The sequence below is a fragment of the Lepidochelys kempii genome, chromosome 11 (assembly GCF_965140265.1).
Source record: "Lepidochelys kempii isolate rLepKem1 chromosome 11, rLepKem1.hap2, whole genome shotgun sequence".
Lineage (NCBI taxonomy): Eukaryota > Metazoa > Chordata > Testudines > Cheloniidae > Lepidochelys > Lepidochelys kempii.
Genome location: NC_133266.1, coordinates 51596641 through 51617559, shown reverse-complemented (window position 1 = coordinate 51617559; position 20919 = coordinate 51596641). Strand labels below are relative to the sequence as shown.

Here is a 20919-nt window from a genome sequence, read left to right as displayed (position 1 = left end):
TCTTGCCTCTGGTTTTACACAAGATTCGGCAGGATAGGGCATGCATCATCCTCATTGCCCCTAGCTGGCCCAGACAGTTTTGATTCCTGAACCTCCTATGCATGTCATCTCGGGCACCGATCATTATTCCGCATTTCCTGATCTCTTGACCTAGGGGAACAGCAAGATGAAGCAAGACCAACCCAGGTCCACTTTATCTCAGGGCTTGGTTTTTGTATGGGTGTTTTCTTTAGAACAATAATGTTCTGAAGCTATATAGAGCATCCTTGCTAATAGCAGGAAGGATTCATCTAGGAAATGTTACCTAGCCAAGTGGAGGCGTTTAGCTGAGGATATCAAAGACATATATCCACAGAAGCTGTGGATAGTCCTCTTATTTTGGACTGTATGCTTTCATTAAAGACAGCAGGTTTGTCCATCAGCTCCTTTTGGCAGCAATCACAGGGCTACTCTATCTTCCTGCACCCATTGACTAGCAGATTCTGGAATGGTCTAATCAGAATCTTTCCAGCTATTAAAAAAAAAGCCTCCCCCCCGCCAATGGGACTTCAATCTTGTTCTCTCAGTACTCATTATGCCTCCATTTTGAACCATTAGTTTCTTGCTCCATGTGTCCCCTTTCCATGAAGGTTGAATTCCTGGTAGCCATCTCTTCAGCTAGGAAGGTTGGTGAACTTGGAGCACTGATGATGGATCCTTCTTACACTATATTCCAAAAGGACAAAGTTTCATTGTGTTTACACCCTAAACTCACCCCCAAAGTAGTTTGAGTTTCACCTGAACCAGTCAATTCACCTTGTGCTCTTCACAAAACCACATGCATCCTCAGAAGAAAGGAGGTTGTTTGTTTCCATAGCAGAAAGAGTCAGGGGTCAGGCTGTATTGTCTCAAAGAATTTCAATATGGATCTCAGGATGTATTTTGTTCTGCTATCAGCTGTCTAATCTTCCCCCCAGACTCAGAGGATAAGAGTTCATTCCAGAAGAGCATAAATAGCATCCATAGCATCACTTTAAGAAGTTCTTCTCCTTGATATCTACAAGGCAGCTATGTGGAGTTCCAGTCACATGCTTTTGAATCATTATGCCTTGGTACAGGACTCCTCTGCTGATGCATCTTTCGGAATGGCAGTCTTCCTTTCTGCTCTGCCACCTACAACCTTGCACCCTCCTCCTATTTGAGTGCTCCTTGTCAGTCACCCACAATGGAATTACACATAGGGATCAGCACTTGAAGAAGAGAAAGTTACTTACCTTAAAGTAACTGGTGGTTCTTCGAGATGTGTGGTCCCTGCTTGTATTCCACTACCCATCTTCCTTCTTGTCTGCTTTGGATCTTCTTTGATTTGCAGTGGAGAAGGAACTGGAGAGGCGGTCAGTCTGCCCCACCCCTTATTTCCTTGGTTGGAGGCCAGAGGTGAGCCAGGGTGCAGGTGTGGACCAATGGACACTGCTTTCAAAACTCTCTGTTTCCAAGTGTATGGTGCGCATGCATACCCCTCAGTGGAATACAGATAGGGACCACACATCTTGAAGAACCTCCAGTTGCTATAAGGTAACAAACATTGTCTTTCTGGTTCACATATTAACATCCCACTTTTGAAAGGGGAAATTTCCTAGAGATCTAAGTCCAGTTTTTGCATCAAATCTCAAACTAATTTGTTTCCACATTTGATACAGCAAACCTATGCAAATGGACACAAAACCATCAAACCAAAACTAACCTATGGGCTAGGAATGAGATCTGGCTAAGGGAAAGCTGAGTTTTATAAAACAATAACCTTCTTTTGGACTCCAGGGCTTCTGAATCAGTTCTAACGAACATTTGTGATATGCTTTCAAACTCTTTGCACAGCTCTAGAGAGGACCTTCCCTAAGCAATTGCAAACCACCTGATCCCTTTGTTCTTTTTCCTCCCACAGCTACCTTTCCTAACCCAAGGAGACTGTGGCCTTGCTACCTAAGCAAACACTGTAAGACACACAGAGCCCTAAAAGACAGCAGCAGGTAGGAGTGATGGAAGATTGGCAGGGAGAGGATTCACTGCTGGAGGGGGATTGGAGTGAGGGGACATGGAGGGCTACAGGGAATTGTAGGGTCTGCCATATTTTGGGATAGGGTAGCATCTGAGATCTTGGGACTTATCCACAGAGAACGTCATACTAGAGCTTGTCACAAAGCAGGAGAAAAATGTGAAATTTTCATCCCTGGTCACAGTTCAAACTTCAACAAAAAAATTCACTGGAATTTTGAAAAATTTTGACCAGCTCTATTTCAAATCTTATTGAAAGGTTCCTTGTTAGTGGAGATGCATTTTGCTTTGTGGGGACAAGTTTTCTGTGTATTCTTATGGTCATTTTTGAAATAAGATCATGTAGTAAACTGTCCCCAGCTTATTAAAAGTGTATATTTTCTTATGCTGTGGACTGGTTTGCCTATATGTACGTTAGCAGCACCAGGCACTGGCAGCTAACTAGAGACTGCTGTATGTATTCTGGCAATGCTGAGGATTTGTTTACTGCTTCATAATGAAATCTATTGTTGCTCCTAATAAGTAGATGTATTTAATATTGAGGCTAGAGTTTGCATGTCTTGTTTTTACTCTGCTTGTAGTCCCGTTAACCATGGCAAGAATTATCTAAAGGAGACAAGGAGATTATAATGTTAGCTGTTACTGTCACTGTCTGAACAGGAGTAACTTGTGAAGTGTGTGTGAAATACTTCCTGGGCTCAATTCTCCCCTGCATCAGAGTTCCACTTGGTGCAGGGGAGGCGTGGCTATCAAGGAACAGATTACGCTTTCCTGATTCTGTGCTGGTCCAGACTTGGTGTCAGCTTAATGGTTGCTCTAAGGCCTTTATGCCAGTGGAGGTTCAGCATAAAATAGCAGTGCTCTGCCATAGCCCAGCGTACTCCTCTTCTCTCCTTCTTTGGCACATTCCTTGTGCCGTATGTGGTGCAGGAGCCAGTTCCAACAGCTTTTCGACAGCGGGGAGTTCGCCTGTGTCACAAAATGCAAATCAGTTCTGTGATGATTACAACCAGAGCTGGTCAACATTGTCCAAATTTAACTTTTTTGAAACACTAATGGACAGGAACATTTTTATAACATTTTTTCTAAAAAAACAGCTAATTGGGCAAGTCGAAAACATTTACATTTGAAATTTTGATGGGGGAAAAAGGGACAAATTCTTCCAGGAAAATATGAACAATGTTCCTGTTTCTTTTTTCTTTGACCAGCTCTAATTGGGGCCTTTGTCACCTTCCCCATTTGCACTCAAATCACGGCAAGAAAGTCTACCTGTCACTGCAGCCACTGGGAGCGGGATATAGACTGTTGCTCTGGCTGTTCCAGACTGTGACTCCCTGGCTGCTGATGCTGGGCTTTACCTTTTCCCCTTCAAATGAAGGATATAGCCTCTCCCAGCAGATGGGATTAAACATTCCCACCCAGCAGGAGCAGGTGATCCCATCCCAGAAATCAGGGGGACAGGGTTTGAGCTTCCCCAGCCCCTGAGCTATGTTGGGAGGATGAGGTAAAGAAGGGTAGAGTCTACTTCCAGTGACTAGTTGGATGTAGAGGTTGCAGATGGTTCTCTCCCAGGATCTGAAATGTTAAGTAGAGCACTTTCTCAATGGCTGAATGGGAGGTGAGGATTTAGGTAGATCCTCTTCCAGTTGCCAGGGGGCAGAGGCACATTGACCAGGGAAAGGTAAGTAGGTAGACCACCATTCTGGCTTCCAGAAGAGTATAGCTTCTTCCAGAAGTTTGCAATATTCAGGGATATTCCTCCCAGTAGGTAGGGCAGAGGGTAGAGATAGCCCCAGTAACTTGGGGGCAGATAGGCGAGAGCCCTTTTATGGCTGTCCAAGCAGGGTAATCCCCCTTGCAAAAAGTAGCGGGGGTTGGTAGCTCTCGTGGTGTCTCAGGGGGCTGGGATGGTGATAGACACTGCAGCAAACTCAGAGGGAGGTGGATCGTTTAACTTCCACTCAGTGGTGAAAAGGGAAGGGGAGAGCCTCTTCCCAGCAACTTGGAAGGGGTAGAATCCCCTGTCAGTGGCTAAAGACGGGGTATATACTCTCCTATGCCGGGTCCCTTTCAGCAGCCAGGAATGTGTGTAAGGAGCAGACCACTCTCTTCTCCGCAGCCTTTTGTTCAAATACGTTTGGGTCTCTTAATAAATTGCTCTGATACATTATCTTTACTGTACCGCAGCAGGAAACGATCCTGAAAGTGTATTTGTAAAAGGGAAAGTTCAAGGAAAAGTGAAGCTAGCTCTGATTCGGTTGTTCTCCATCAATCAGACTGTTGCTTGGCAGGGACTGGGTGACTATGAGCCTGAACAAGCTGAAAAGGGGCAGGGAAAGAAGTGGAGGCAGCATTCTTCCTATTTAAAGCTGCATCACTTCAAAAAAGTGTTTGCAGACGGTGACCGAGCTGGTGCTGAGAAAAAGGGGCTTGCAGATCTTGTCCTGGAGCTAGTGCTGAAAGGAAAAAGATCCCACAGCTGACTTCATGGTGCTAAAATAACCTTACGTTTTTGCACTTTTTGCTGCCCAGGGGGATACACATGTCTAATATTTAGACATGATGGCAATCTGGGTGCAAACAAGAACTTTCTTCATTCTTGCTGCTTTATTAGGGCAATTTGTAACAACAAAAGCACAAGAAGACTTTCAAGAAGAATTTGAGGGTGGTGAGTTTCCTTTTTTCTTTGTGTGCAGTGTGTTTATTGCATAGTTTGGATAATAAGGGCAACAGAAAGCCTGTGGGATACTGTAATTGTGAGCCTTTTTGGTTTAAATGCGGAGAAGGGGGCTGAGAGGTTTCCACCTTGGGAGTCTGATCGGAAGACAGCTGCGTTTTTTAAAGCTGGAGCTTTGCAAGGTTCTCAAGTCTCTTGCCTTCGGTGCATTGTTTTGCAGATCGGGGGAGAACAATTAAATGCAAAATGTTTCTGTGGCGCATTTAGGAATAAACCCTGTTGCCTGGCATTAACTCCGTGTGGGGCTGGGGAGACTGGAAAGTTTGAACAAAAGAAAGTGCTTGGGATGAGACTAAATGCAGTCTCTGGGGTTGGAAACTAGCCTGAACAATCTGAACTGAGTTGAGAGAAGTAAACACAGAAGCCTTGCAGGGTGGAGTCTTTTTGCACTGAGCTGCATCTGCTTTATTAAATCCTTTGTTTTAGGGAATTTTCTTTCTTTCTTTCTTTCTTTCTTTCTTTCTTTCTTTCTTTCTTTCTTTCTTTCTTTCTTTCTTTCTTTCTGTCTGTCTGTCTGTCTGTCTGTCTTTCCAGTGACAGGATTTGATGGAATCCAGGCTTTTCTTGCATGGTACATCCCCACCCTTTTGACTTGCTTATCTGGACAGTGATAGTTTTCTCCAGGATGTTTGAAGTCAGGAAGCAAACTTAGTACTTCACTTATGTGGCATGGCAGGCTTTATGTTCCTTTATATTTAATATCATGTAACTGCAAGAAAGTGATGGTTATTCAGGAGACTTTGTAGTGGCCTTTTCCTCTATTTTGCCAAATCCAGATGCATTCGTGTATTATGTCTCTTTGAAAAGGGTGAAGACTAGTTATATTTCATCCAGTAGGTATAGTGCCCTAGGTTAGGTTTCTCACATAATAAATCATGGCAGAGGTTAATGGAAAAAGATGTAGAAATGACTAATAGGCTAAAATTCAATATAAATGACAATGATTTTATTGCATCCTATCATGCAGTTTCCTGTTTGTTTGTTTTTTTGTTATGTTTTGTTATTAAACCCTCTCCCATAATCTGCAATACAGGGCACTGCATAAGTAATGGGAATTCAAATCCTAATGAATAAAACAGTGAAACTATTTTGAAAATGTTTGCAGTCCTGTGAGAGAAAATGAGATGCTTATGATTCTGTACATTGTATAAGAAGCCCTATAGAGGGAGCACTTTGTGTAGTTTTGGGAGTATATTTCATATGGTTGCCATAAAGTGGGACATATCTTGTACGTTTTTCAGATATAATGGTAACTAGAAAGGAAGAACCTATTATAAAAGCCTAGATGTAGAATATCAGACTATTAAATGACGAACACGGAACTTCTAATTTCATTTATGACCTTTTTGTAACTTTTTTAAAAAAAGGCAAATTTTAATTGAGATTTTTGCAGGCATAATGCATGCCATTTATTTGTTCATTGCTATTAAGGGAACTGTGGGTTAAGCTCTTGATGTAACAACATATTTTCAAATGCACATTATATATACTGAACTCTCAGTAAACAGTAACGTGCATTTGATAGGCCAGATTATGAAATGTGTTATCATAAGATAACTTGTCTCTTGCATCATTTTCAGTTATTGCTCTTTCTGCTTAAGAATGCACTGGCTTGTGTTTAACTTAATTACATGAGGAAACTCCTCCTGCCATGCTCAGTGTAAAAAAGAAGAACTATTCAATTATTTGGAAAGAAAATGTGTTTGTATTGAAGTAGGGAAGGAAATTCATCCCTATAGTTTGTTTGTATCTCAGTCTGGTGCACTTGTTGAATTGTATATGAAAAATGACATTAAATTCTGATTAAGAGCCTGATTTAGGCCCATCAATGCAAAGAAAATTCACAGCTTAGTTTGTCCTTAGCTCACCTTGTTGTCATGCAAGTTACTGCAAGTTTCTGAGATCAGTGCATACTGTCGTGTTCTGTCAGTGATTCAATACACCTCCTCTTCTACCTCTTCCCGTCTCCCTCCCCCCCAAAACTGCCCTGAACTGCTAGAGAACCAATGATAGTAGGTGTTTGCCATAGTTCCTAAATTACAGATGTATCTGGGGGGAATGCGGGAGGCGTTTTGGAAATCTTAGCTTAGAATGACTACCAGTTTTGCTGCTTTTGGAAAAAATGGAGAACTCTCTGCATTGATTTAGCATTCCCACACTAAAAATATAAAATAAATAAATAAAACTCCTACCAACAGGGAGGAATGAGGAAAAACACACAACTTTTGCTAATATAACTAACAGAATGTATATGGGGCTCAGCATGAGACTGGGGTGCCCGAGTATGTTTGGAAGAACAACTAGATTGAAAGTAGTAAAGCAGGTAGAAAATTCCTGAATGGATTTCAAAGGATGACTAAGTAGATTCACTAAAGGACTTTTAAAAACAAAGACATCATTTAACAATTCTCTGTGATGCTAAAAAATCACTTTAAAATGAAATCTGTTTACCTACAGAATCTTTCTTGCTCAATGCCAGGGCATAGCGATTTGTTTTGGTAAGGTTGCTCATGACAAGATTACTTGGTTGGCAGTAGTTATGTATGATAAAGTCATGTTAAATGCATGTTAAAAATAACAAAAATGTCAAACATATGGTAAAATAATGGTAGGCCTAATTATGGGACTAGCCACCTTGAGAGTCTTCCTTTAAGCATCATTTGGAAGTGCAGTTTGATACCATGTAGGTAACTGTGCTATAAATGCCTCGGTAGAGAGAAGGATGCTGGTCTTCAGTCTAAATTCTGTAAATTGGTCCAGGCTAGTTTAGGAGTGCAGGAAGGCCAAATGGAGCCCACATGGTGGCTGGAATTGTGGTTTCTGGGCCTTCCACTACTTGGCCCTGTAGTGAACATTGGGAGTAGGCATTGTCACATATAGTTAAGGTCCTTTTCCTCCTGCCTTAGGGCTCAGCATAGGGGAAACTGTTGGAAGAACCATGGCATGCTCTTAGGCCAGTAGTTTTCAAACTGCGGGTCATGACCCAGTACTGGGTAGTGGAATGGAAGACACTGGGTCATGGCAGCTCTGGTCAGGACTGCCGACTGAGCCGTTAAAAGTCCCATCGGCGGTGCTGCCCGCCTAAGGCAGGCTAGTCCGTACCTGTGCCGACACCGTGCTGCGCCCCACAAGCGGCCAGCAGCAAGTCTGGCTCCCAGGTGGGGGGGGCCACGGGGCTCCACACACTGCCTCAGCCCTGAGCACTGGCTCTGCACTCCCATTCGCTGATTCCTGGCCAATGGCAGCTGGGGTGGGGGGTGGTGCCTGCGGGCGAGAGCCGTGTGGAGCCACTTGCATGCCTCTGCCTAGGAGCCAGACCTGCTGCTGGCCACTTCTGGGGCACAGCGTGATTCACGGTGCCAGGACAGGCAGGAAGCCTGCCTTAGCACCCCGCATTGCAGCGCTGACAGGGAGCCGGCCAAGGTAATCCCGTGCCCCAATCCCCTGTCCCAGCCCTGAGCCCCCCCAAACCTGCACCCCAAAGCCCTCATCCCTGGCCCCATCCCCAGTCCAGAGCCCTGCCCCCCTCCCACACCCTGTACCCCTCATTCCCGGCTCTGTTGGGTCACAGGCATGAACAATTTTCTTCAACTGGGTCGCCAGAAAAAAAGTTTGAAAAACCACTGTCCTAGGCCATTCCTTGCCTGTGCACCAGCTCTCTGCCAGTTTCCTTAAACACCCATCCTTAGTGATACACCACAAGAGTTGTTTCATGAAAACTAGAACGTCACTTTCTTCACTCTTGCTTGTCTGAATCTGAGTTGGGATACTGGGAATTGCCTCAATGCAGGAAGATTTATAGTCTCGTCCAAACTCCATCTGAATATAGAAGTGCTTACCTATGGCAATAATTTCCTGGATTTCTGTGTGTTCCTATATTCTCCAAGTAGTTCAGTTTGCTTCTCTTGCCAGTTTTGGTTAAATTTACTCCAAAATATGGAAAATTTCCTTGCCTCCTGCATGCATTTCAATGTCTTACATCTGTAACATCCCACATATTGTGAAGTCAGTCCCACTCCCACTGAAGGGTGCTTTAGCAGGATTGGGCCATTTGTTTTTTCTTGTTCTTCTGAGTAAGCAAGCTCTTAAAAACTGTGGATCTTCTCAAGCAAGATCCTCCCACAGAGAAGGTCTTTTCCCTTTGTGACACTGTCACTCCCACCCTAGGACTCAATGGAGGTTTCTCAATAAGGTTAGGATCTACACAAAGGAAAAAGAGATGGAGTCTGGCCAGAGTGGAGGCAGGCATGAATAGCACTGTGTGGGGTGGATGTAGGGCTAGAAGATATGTACATTGTCTCCTCACTGGCCTCACAGAGCTAATCTGGTGTTTTTTCTTAAAACCTTAGCTCCTGGAATCATCTGATTACATGAGAATCTCTGCTTCCATTTTTTTTCCATTTCTGGATCTTATGGTGGCAAAAGGAGAGTTGGAAAATATGACCCCTAAAGGCTATGGATTTGTCAAGAACAAATTATGCCAAACCAATCTAATTTCCTTCTTTGGCAGGGTTACTGGCCTAGTAGATGGGGGGAAGCAGTGGATGTGGTATACTTTGATTTTAGTAAAGCTTCTGACACAGTACCACATGACATTCTTATAATCAAACTAAGGAAATATACTTTAGATAAAATTACTATAAGATGGGTGAAAAACTGGTTGAAAGACAGTACTCAAAGAATAGTTATCAATACTCACTGTCAAACTGGGCAGATGTATCTAATGCAGTCCCACACGAGTCAGTCCTGGGTCTACTAGTATTTAATATTTTCATTAAGAACTTCAATAATGGAGTGGAGAGTATGCTTATTACATTTGCGAATGACAACAAGCTGGGAGGGGCTGCAAGCATTTTGGAGGACAGAATTAGAATTCAAAATGACTTTGGGAAATTGGAGAATCAGTCTGAAATCAACAAGATGAAATTCAATAAAGACAAGTGCAAAGTACTGCACTTAGGAAGGAAAAATCAATACACAAATACAAAATGGAGAACAATTGGCTAGGCAGTAGTATTGATGAAAAGGATCTAGGAGTTATAGTAGATCACAAATTGAATATGAGTCAACAATGTGAAGCAATTACAAAAAAGGCTAGTATCATTCTGGGGTGTACTAAGAGGATTGTCATATGTGAGATATGGGAGGTAATTGTCCTGCTGTACACAACACTGGTGAAGTCTAAGCTGGAGTAATAGTGTTCAATTTTGGGTGCCACACTTTAAGAAAGATGTGGATAAATTGGAGAGAGTCCAGAGGAGAGCAACAAAAATGATAAAAGGTTTGAAAACCTGACCTATCAGGAAAGGTAAAATAACTGGTCATACTTAGTTTCAAGAAAAGAAGACTGAGGTTGAACTTGATACCAATCTTCAATATGTCAAGGGCTGTTATAAAGAGGATGGTGGTCAATTTTACTCCATGTCTGCTGAAGGTAGGGCAAGAAGTAATGGGTGTAAACTGCAGCAAGGAAGATTTAGGTTAGATATTGGGAAAATCTTTGTAATTATATGGGTAGTTAAGCTCTGGAATAGGCTTCCAAGGAGGCTGTAGAATCCCCACCATTGGAGGTTTTTAAGAACAGGGTGGACAAACATCCATCAGGGATGGTTCAGGTTTACTTGGTCCTGCCTGGGGACTGCATGGGGCTGGACTTGATGACCTCTCAAGGTCCCTTCCAGCCCTACTATGAAAAATCAGAAATTGAAGAAAGATTGGAAATTTATTTTAAAAATCTCATGATATTTTGGGACCTGACTCATGAATTTTGAACATGTCTGACTGGCAGTACTGCTCCTTCATCTGTGGAACTATATAGAAAAAACTCTGCAAGGGGAACCTCTTGGAGATTTCCTCCCACCATGAGAGAGGGCGGTCTAGTTCAAAGTTATGAAATCCGCTTGGAAGAGAGAGAGTGTGGTTCACACAAGTGATGCACATCTGCTGAATACTTGGAAAAGATCATAGCTACTCAGGAATTTAAAAATAATTGTGTGCTTTGACTTATAGTACTGGAATTTTTACCACAGTGTTTATAAATACAGATTATTGCCATAGAAACCACATCATCATCTCATCTCTCTCCCTGTCTCTCACACTCCCATGCACCATTTATTGTTGAATGTTAATTTTCTTAAGTGTTAATATATTTTAATATTAGCAGAGTTAGGAAGGATTTGGCAACCTTGTCTTATAAGATTTCAGGATCAGGTCCATTAATATTGTTTATTAACATAAATTGCAAGGGCCATTATGTGAACTTGTCAGGAACCTACTTTTCCCCTCTTACATTCTTTTCTTTACAAAAATTGAAAAAATAAAACTTCTGCCAAACAGCAGTGACTTTATTATATATTTATATAGGAAAACCCATTTTAGAAACAGCATCATTTTTCAGTGTGGTCCCTCCAGATTTCCATCTGGGTTCGCTGAGCCATAGGAGGTTAAATGATTTGCCTATGATCAGGATTAGAACCCAGGCACTCTCTGTTTTCCCCTTTCTCTGTTTAAACAACTAGACCACACAGCATTTTGTGAGAGAAAAGATATAGTGGGATTATGGGAGGGAGGGGGCGGGGAAGAACTAGTTACTCTGAGGAAAGGTAAGAGTGATTATAATGTGACAGTTCTTTTATGTAACTTTTTGCAGTATACAGAGAAAGGCAATGAACTGTGTTCCAAGGAATAAAAAACAGAGCAAATTCCAGCTTCAGACATGTGATCAGTCCTTATATGTACATGAGTTTAGGTGCTTTCTGCTAAGTTTCTGTCTTTGTGACTCTGGAGCTTAGAACTGTAGATGTTAACTGTATGTAGATGTTAACTGTATGTATAACATAGGGTGGAATGATACATGCATTAACTCTATATATAACGAGAAAGGAATGAACAGAACTGTCCATTTACAGAAATATATATTCTATAGATTTTGAGGAAATCAGGTACTACAGCCTCAACTTGAAATAAAATGATTAGAACATACTCCATTTACACTTATGTGACATATAATGTCTCTCAGGAGGATATGTAGCTACATAGTTCACACTTTTAAACAATAAAAGGTGCTTCTGAGGTGACACCATATTTCAGATATATACAGTCATGTCTTGCCTCCAAGATAGTGGTAGGATTATTACAGTATTGTGTGTTGTGTGATGTTAAAAAGTTCCCAGATAACAACATTTGAATCGCTTGTTTTCCGTACTTCAGGAAATTATGCAAGGATTTTGCAGACTGGAGCATCCTTAGTTAGGATAAAGGAAACTTGCAGAATTAAGTCTGCTGCTGAGCAACCATTGATAATGAGAAGGTGCCACTGTTTAAAATCTGTGACACAAGATCTACATGAAGTAACAGTCCTGTATGTGGAAGGCATACTTTTTGCTACATACTTTCTGCTACTCCTGCTATAAGTCTCTTTTGGTTTGCCATGGTATATCCACTAAGGCAAATTAATTCCATGGTTTGTTAACATTTTATTCCTGATTCTTCTGATTTTGGGTCTGTCCTTTCTGTCCATCTCATTTAGCTCATCTATTTTAATGAGTTTTTTTAATTAGCATCCATTATTATAGTGTCTAATGACCTGTTCCAAATGGGTGGCTTTCCCCTGACTTCAGAAGACATTGGATGAGGCACCATAGTGCAATCCCAATGGCACTAATCCTAGAGGGAAAGGGCTGCAGGATCAGTCCCTAAGGACAGTAGTAAATTTAGTATCTCTTTTTAGGTTGCCTGAAATATTACCCGAAATAGATTGCAGTAAAATATGTTTCAGTATTTTAGCATTTCAGCTAATAGGAAATATTTGTTAGCTTTTCAGAATTCACTGAAGAGAACACATCCAATAAGTTGTGTAAATGCTGTATGGAAAAAGTTCAATTGTATAATTGCCAAAGATGCACAATTTACACTATTTAATATAATTGGACATGTTCCAAATTTAATTAACCACTCAAAAGACCCAGATCACTTGTTTGTAACATTTGGCACACTGTGATTCTTTTAATCCAAAACTATCTTCTGATGTACTGAACTATCTTAAATTTGAATGAGTCCAAAGTGAATTTTTAAAATTTAGCATAAATGATAGTATGGAAAATAATTACTAGTACTGGGAAATCTAAATCCCCACACTAGGTTTCACAGTAATTTGTTAATGGATCTTTAGGAATAATAATGCCATGATAAATCCTCTTCCTGTAGACTGAGGGACATCACATTGATGTGTCTGAACTTACCTGAAGTCCATTTAGGGTCTGATGCCATTCCCGGTGAAATCAGTGATTACCCAATGACTAGGATGGGAGTTTGATCGGGTCCACATCGAATATTTAAAAATTCAGCATCAGCGAAGGTCCCAAATCAAAAACTCAGTTCTAAAATCTGGAAAAGAACTTCAGAATCTTTGAAAAGTCCAGATACGAAGGAATAGTTTCATCTCTATCTCTACTCAGGAGTCACTTCACTCAATTTAACATAGAATCATAGAATATCAGGGTTGGAAGGGACCTCAGGAGGTCATCTAGTCCAACCCCCTGCTCAAAGCAGGACCAATCCCCAATTTAAATCATCCCAGCCAGGGCTTTGTCAAGCCTGACCTTAAAAACTTCTAAGGAAGGAGATTCTACCACCTCCCTAGGTAACGCATTCCAGTGTTTCACCACCCTCCTAGTGAAAAAGTTTTTCCTAATGTCCAACCTAAACCTCCCCCACTGCAACTTGAGACCATTACTCCTTGTCCTGTCATCTTCTACCACTGAGAATAGTCTAGAACCATCCTCTTTGGAACCACCTCTCAGGTAGTTGAAAGCAGCTATCAAATCCCCCCTCATTCTTCTCTTCTGCAGACTAAACAATCCCAGTTCCCTCAGCCTTTCCTCATAAGTCATGTGTTCCAGACCCCTAATCATTTTTGTTGCCCTTCGCTGGACTCTCTCCAATTTTTCCACATCCTTCTTGTAGTGTGGGGCCCAAAACAGGATACAGTACTCCAGATGAGGTCTCACCAATGTCGAATAGAGGGAAACGATCACGTCCCTCGATCTGCTCGCTATGCCCCTACTTATACATCCCAAAATGCCATTGGCCTTCTTGGCAACAAGGGCACACTGTTGACTCGTATCCAGCTTCTCGTCCACTGTCACCCCTACGTCCTTTTCTGCAGAACTGCTGCCTAGCCATTTGGTCCCTAGTCTGTAGCCGTGCGTTGGATTCTTCCATCCTAAGTGCAGGACCCTGCACTTATCCTTATTGAACCTCATCAGATTTCTTTTGGCCCAATCCTCCAATTTGTCTAGGTCCCTCTGTATCCTATCCCTACCTGCCACCGTATCTACCACTCCTCCCAGTTTAGTATCATCCGCAAATTTGCTGAGAGTGCAATCCACACCATCCTCCAGATCATTTATGAAGATATTGAACAAAACCGGCCCCAGGACCGACCCTTGGGGCACTCCACTTGATACCGGCTGCCATCTAGACATGGAGCCATTGATCACTACCCGTTGAGCCCGACAATCTAGCCAACTTTCTACCCACCTTATAGTGCATTCATCCAGCCCATACTTCTTTAACTTGCTGACAAGAATACTGTGGGAGACCATGTCAAAAGCTTTGCTAAAGTCAAGAAACAATACATCCACTGCTTTCCCTTCATCCACAGAACCAGTAATGTCATCATAGAAGGCGATTAGATTAGTCAGGCATGACCTTCCCTTGGTGAATCCATGCTGACTGTTCCTGATCACTTTCCTCTCGTGTAAGTGCTTCAGGATTGATTCTTTGAGGACCTGCTCCATGATTTTTCCGGGGACTGACGTGAGGCTGACTGGTCTGTAGTTCCCAGGATCCTCCTTCTTCCCTTTTTTAAAGATGGGCACTATGTTAGCCTTTTTCCAGTCATCCGGGACTTCCCCCGATCGCCACGAGTTTTCAAAGATAATGGCCAATGGCTCTGCAATCATAGCCGCCAACTCCTTTAGCACTCTCAGATGCAACGCATCCGGCCCCATGGACTTGTGCACATCCAGCTTTTCTAAATAGTCCCTAACCACTTCTTTCTCCACAGAGGGCTGGCCACCTACTCCCCATGCTGTGTTGCCCAGCGCAGCAGTCTGGGAGCTGACCTTGTTCGTGAAGACAGAGGCAAAAAAAGCATTGAGTACATTAGCTTTTTCCACATCCTCTGTCACTAGGTTGCCTCCCTCATTCATTAAGGGGCCCACACTTTCCTTGGCTTTCTTCTTGTTGCCAACATACCTGAAGAAACCCTTCTTGTTACTCTGTTACATCAGCATAAGCTGTAGTCAGGATGAGCATAATTTATATATTCAATTCTCTAATAGGTGAAAGGACACTTATTTTCTTTGTCCTTTATCAGATCTTTGGGCCCTGAGAGTGTTCCATATTGTGATCTATTGTTTGACTGTTTTGTTGGACAATTTTTGTTTTGACCATGTTATTGTGCATTATTCTTTGACTGTATTTTTCTCCTGCTTTAAGTTAATAAAAGGTCACATTAATTTAACAGTGTGAACCAGTAAAAATGAACTCTGTTCCATATGGATTGTTTAACAAATAAACTAATTATATGGATTGTTTTATATGGATTGATTCAGACCATTCTTCTTTCCAACATAACTCTTATTAATGTCATTTGGAATTACACAGACATGTGGAAAGGAGAATAGATCCTTTAATAAGTGTATTACTGGTCCTCTAATTACAGCTAAGCTTAACCATTATATTCAAAGTACTCATATTTTAAAACACCTTCCTTGTTCTGTTTCTGAAGAGAAGAAATGCCTGCTCTTTTCAATTTAGACCTTTCCCAGTTCTCTGTTCTAAACTGAATTGCTCCAGTCACTGTACTTACCAGGAATGCAAGGAATGTTAGGAGCACATTATAGATAACTTCTCAAAAGCCTATGGGGAAAAATACATAATTATGAGTATGTGCTTTACTTGCTAGCCCTGGGTCAATATGTTTCAGCAATGGCACTCACAAGCCTGTAAGCTTTAGGTCAAGAAGAAATTCAGGAAATGCTAACGTGGCTCTTTACTTCCAGAATATCTCTGCTAGGGATCTGCATTCTTTATTTGTTTGCTCCTGTACAAAATGATTTGTCATGGTAGAAACCAATATCTGTGTTGCGCTAAAAATGATTTTGTATGGGTCATTTACCCATCCATTATAATTTAGCACGGAACTGTACTTGCAGTGTACAGAATTGATAGAGTGCACATGTTGAGGTCAGTAATGCCCACTTGCTTCCTAAAAACAGGATATAATGTATTATGTTTCATTTTGAGTAAGATTCACCCCTGTCCACACAACCCCCTCCGCCTCACTGAAATCTTTAACATGTGCTTTCAGTTGTGTGGAGAGCCTTCCTTTCCTTGGATTTATGCATGTGGAATTTTTGTTTCATAGGCTTATTTGCAGTTATGAAAATAATAAAATACAGGAAGGTTTGGATGCTGATAAACCATTGGCACTTATGGGAATTAAGATAAAATATCGAAGCTGTTACTTATCGTGATCTTTTCTAACTAAAACACAAAGTTGCCATTGCCTGCTGTGCTGGTGTTCTTATTGTGAGAGACAACTTCAGCATTCCATCATCCCATCAGCTCATGCTGCTGTGAGGTCATGTGTTATATAAGCATGAAGTTTAAGACTGATTATCAGAGGGCCAGTGGTATGGCAATAGTATGTTGATCTCTTATGCGGGAGACCCATATTCATGCACAGTCTTATATTAAGATTAACAGTCATGTACTATAAGGTTCTATATTGGCTGGTGAAGGTTGGGGGATGCAAATACTGGGCGTGGTCTCTGGAGAGGAGAAATGTTGACCAAACTGCTAGGAGACCTGCTGGATAATAACTGGAGCCTTACTGCAATTACTTCAGCAGCTGTATGTTTTTCTGTAGCTACCTGCAAAATATTTTAGGTAAAAAAATTCATCTAACAGAGTTTATCTCTATCTTATATAGAGAGATTTCCACAATACTTCCTGTCTCCTTTAATGGAACATAAATAACCTCACAGTATTTGATTTCTACTCTTTAGAATTACAGTAACATAGGTGAGTGTGAGAATTAGTTTTCATGCTGTGCCTGTGTTCTCTGGATAATCTCATGGTGTTTGGCTTTCAATTCAAGAAGGACTATTCCTATAGTACTGTTGGTTATAATCCATACTCCTTTATATAATTCAGAATATTGGAATATTTCTTCCAAGAGTCTAGTTCAGGTAAAATAGACCCAAGATCAAAATATTTACATCTGGGAAAAAGTGAAACATAAGATAAGTCAGCAGGAAATTTTCCTTAAGAACATAAGAATGGCCGTACTGGGACAGACCAAAAGTCCATTGAGCCTATTATCCTGTCTTCTGACAGTGGCCAATGCCAGGTGCTTCAGAGGGAATGAACAGAACAGGTAATCATCAAGTGATCCTTCCTTTTAGTGGAATTTCTTTTCCCTTTTCCTGGGTACATGTGGTATCACAGTGAATTTCAGAAGATATTTTGAGTAGACACAAACTGACTGCCCATGGTTAATCAGATTAAATATCTTTCCAAGAGATTCTGGAAGAGAATGCTTGATTGATTTGTCAGTTCTCTTTCCACCCTGAGTTTTAATGCCTCCAGGCATTAAATATCCAAGTAGGTCAGGAAATGAACTAAAGTGTAGAAATATAGACATAAATCTGTTGGCAATCTGAGTTAAGACAATTTATCTCCAGTTCAGTTTTTCACAAATAATTTCTCTACTTCATTCTGTCAAATCTTTAAATATAATGAAAGCTGAAATAGAGATTAGCTGCTGCTGTGATTGCTACCCTGTGACAATTATTTCGGTCTCTTTTAGATGGCTATCTCAGGATGTTCTTTCCTTTGCTTACTTTGAATGTTTAGATTGTCAAATGTTATAGTTCATATGTTAGATGCCTGGTAACAGTATCCTGTGGCATAGTAAGTGTTGTTGAAAGAAGGAACTGAAACATTACTAACTCCTGGAGGCTATGGTATATAATTAAGGATCGTCAGGTACAGTACATCCTGTCTTGAATGTTCTTTGCTATTTTAAGGAAAGAAATTTACACTGAATTCTAAAAGATTAGGCTCCTGAATGGAAAGATACATATCCAGGAAAAGTCCAACACTGACCGGGCAACCTCACTAGTAGCCTATCAAAGGATGTGAATGTTCCTGAAGCCCTTTTCCCCGCAACCCTTTACCTACTGATTGACTCAGGTTCAGTGAAATGTACTTGTAAGAGGCCATGCTTGTGGAAGGAGAGGTGATCTCTTGGATACCTAGGGCCAATCTCATGCTGATCTTTGAATACTAAAATGGAAACCTTTTATTGAGTACTGTGATCAATAGGGAGCCAGCACAGAGGCACAGTGCACTGCGGAGACACGTTCATAGTGGCAAATGTTGCTTAGAAAAGTGGCTTTTGTGTTCTGTACAAGCTGAAACTTTTCCAGGCCCAGCCTTTAGGCTTTCAAGCTTTAGGCTTAATTTATACATACAAGGATAATTTTATTATATTTTTATAAACTTTCATCATGTGTTCACCTGGGAGATATAAGACTCAAGTTTTTGGAAATGATTGTAGATCTCTCCAAGAAACTGAGGGTACGTGATGGAGGAGGGTCCCAGAGTCCGGGCTCCAGCCTGAGCCTGAACGTCTACCCTGCAATTTTTTGGCCCTGCAGCCAGAGTCCCATGAGGCCGAATCAGCTGACACAGGCCAGCTGCAGGTGTTTTACTGCAGTGTGGATATACCCCTAGAGCAGTGTTTCCCAAACTTGGGACGCTGCTTGTTCAGGGAAAGCCCCTGGTGGGCCGGGCCGGTTTGTTTACCTGCCATGTCCCTCAGCCCGCGCCGCTTCCTGCAGCCCCCATTGGCTGGGCACAGCGAACCGCGGCCAGTGGGAGCTGCGATTGGCCGAACCTGCGGACGCGGCAGGTAAACAAACCGGCCCAGCCCACCAGCGGCTTTCCCTGAACATGACTCCTCTGTGGCACGTAGGACCCACAATGGTTTGTATTTTCCGTTGTTTAAAAAAAGCCACATGCATTGAGTATTGGTTTTTCTTGTCCTATTGATTTCTAAACCAACCCCCTGAAATAATAATTAATAAAAACTCCAACCTTTAAATTGTCTTTCCCACACTGAAAAATGTATCAGCGTCCTAAAGGAAAGGCTGAAATATAAGTTGATGCTTCTCAACTAGGTGACCCTCTTATAAACAAGCCAAGGCACCCCCAGGGTAGTAGTTGTGTAAAGTTCAGTCTTCTCCTACAGCATTCAGAGCCACGGAGCAGGCATGTCGAATGGGGGAACAGCCAAACCAAACTGATATATTAAGTCTTATGTGAGGCCTACTAGCCTTGACAATGTCCCTTTAGGAATGTGAAGCCTTAAAATAACATTTCTGCTGGGTCTCTCACATAATGAAATTAAAGCATAATGCATATGCCTCACATCTCATGAGACATATGGTTTCTGATTTATTGGCTACAATATATTGGATTCAATCCTCTTTAAACCACTACCTGCATTAGTTGGAGAGTGGGGGGTTGCTGTACAATGAAAGCCACTTCTGGAGACATTATGGCTGAGGCTTTTCTGTTCTTAGTATTAAAATCATAGTACTACGATGTATTTTATTATGACATTAAGTACAGAACAGTCTCACATTTTTGTCACTGAAGTCCCATACAAATATTTTACCTGCTAAAATGTTTTGTTTTAAAGAAATAGAAATAAAGTGATAGTGTTGTGCTTTTAACTTCATGTTGTGCATATTAAAAAGATGTAACATGCAATATTAAAAGATGTAAAAGAACGTCACCTCCCAAATTTGTTTTAAATACCGTCAGTTTATAATTTCCTAACATCATCCGTGCCCTTTGGTTTGGGCTTCCAGGTCATCAACACTAAATTCTTCAGAGGAAATCAGAGGTATTTCTTCAGGATGTTACAACTTAGACCAGTGCAGTGAAGTTTGGTTTTAATTTGAAGGAAAAAGCCCTTGAATTCTCCATGGATTATAATATTCTATAGCCAGGGAATATTTGGAAAGATTTTCTTTAAAGGTAATAAAGTGTCTTAATGGAGTCTGCCTGGGAACTACTTTTTAAGACAAATGCATCTGACTGGTGAAAATGATGGAGGATGATTTCCAGATGTTTAAATGCTTGTTTTGGCAAAAGTCACAGAATACTGAAACATGTTTTGGCAAAAAAAGGAAGAAAGGAAGTGAAGCACTGATGTAAGAGACATCAAGCATCGGGACAGGCAAAGCATGCAGAACATGGAAAATGGAGACATGTGGGAGAAAGAAGAGCCAACAAATTAGTATGGGTACTTTGATAACACTGAATGTTAAAACTGTATTTCATAACTTACAGCATCACACTGTAAAAACATTCAAATCACTACTGTGATGATCTTGTTACAACTTTTTCCTGCTTTCAGCTGAAAAGGTGGGCATGGCGGCTTAAAATAATTGAGCTAATCTTACATATTGTAGGTATGCTATGTGATGTTTTGATACTGTTTGGTTTTATGCCCTTGGGGTAAGGGATAGTATCTTTGTGTGAGTTTGTATAATGCCTAACACAGTGTATCCATGATTCTGATTGAAGTCTTTGGATGATATAGTAATGTACATATTAAGAAGTAACAATAATAATGTAATACTTTTGTTTGTTGGGTGGGTATATCCTGCAGGCAGCAGCTGAACCTCAGAATTAATTCAGTCTGAGGTTACCATAGGAAACCAACTTTTACTGAAGATAGGTGGCACTTTCAAGAGGAGCTACATCAGAACACTTTCCAACATCTAACTGTCTATACACTCAAACAGAACTTGAGATTGTTTGTAATAGTGCTATCTGTTGACTGCCAAGAATATTGCAGCATACATCACCTTATGTCTTACTCTCAAATGTAATGATCTGTTTGATTATCTGAACCCAATTCTTATAGCCAGCAGAAAGATCTACTTGGCCATTTAAGACCCAGTCCAAATCCCAGTGAAACAGACTCCAGTTGACTTCTGTAAGGAGGTAGATTGAGGCATTAAGCAGTGATCCAGAGGAGTATTTAAATGCAAGATTAACTT

General features: G+C 41.2%; 1 protein-coding gene across 1 annotated transcript in view; it reads left to right on the top strand.

The window, feature by feature from the left end:
• The first annotated feature begins 4433 nt into the window (after positions 1-4433).
• The window catches only part of COL5A2 (collagen type V alpha 2 chain), a 173644-nt gene continuing 157158 nt past the window's right edge, over positions 4434-20919 (top strand). Inside the window, exon 1 of the mRNA XM_073306133.1 lies at positions 4434-4699. Within this exon, the coding sequence (XP_073162234.1) occupies positions 4591-4699 (109 nt within the window). The 5' untranslated portion in view covers positions 4434-4590. The remainder of the gene's footprint in view (positions 4700-20919) is intronic.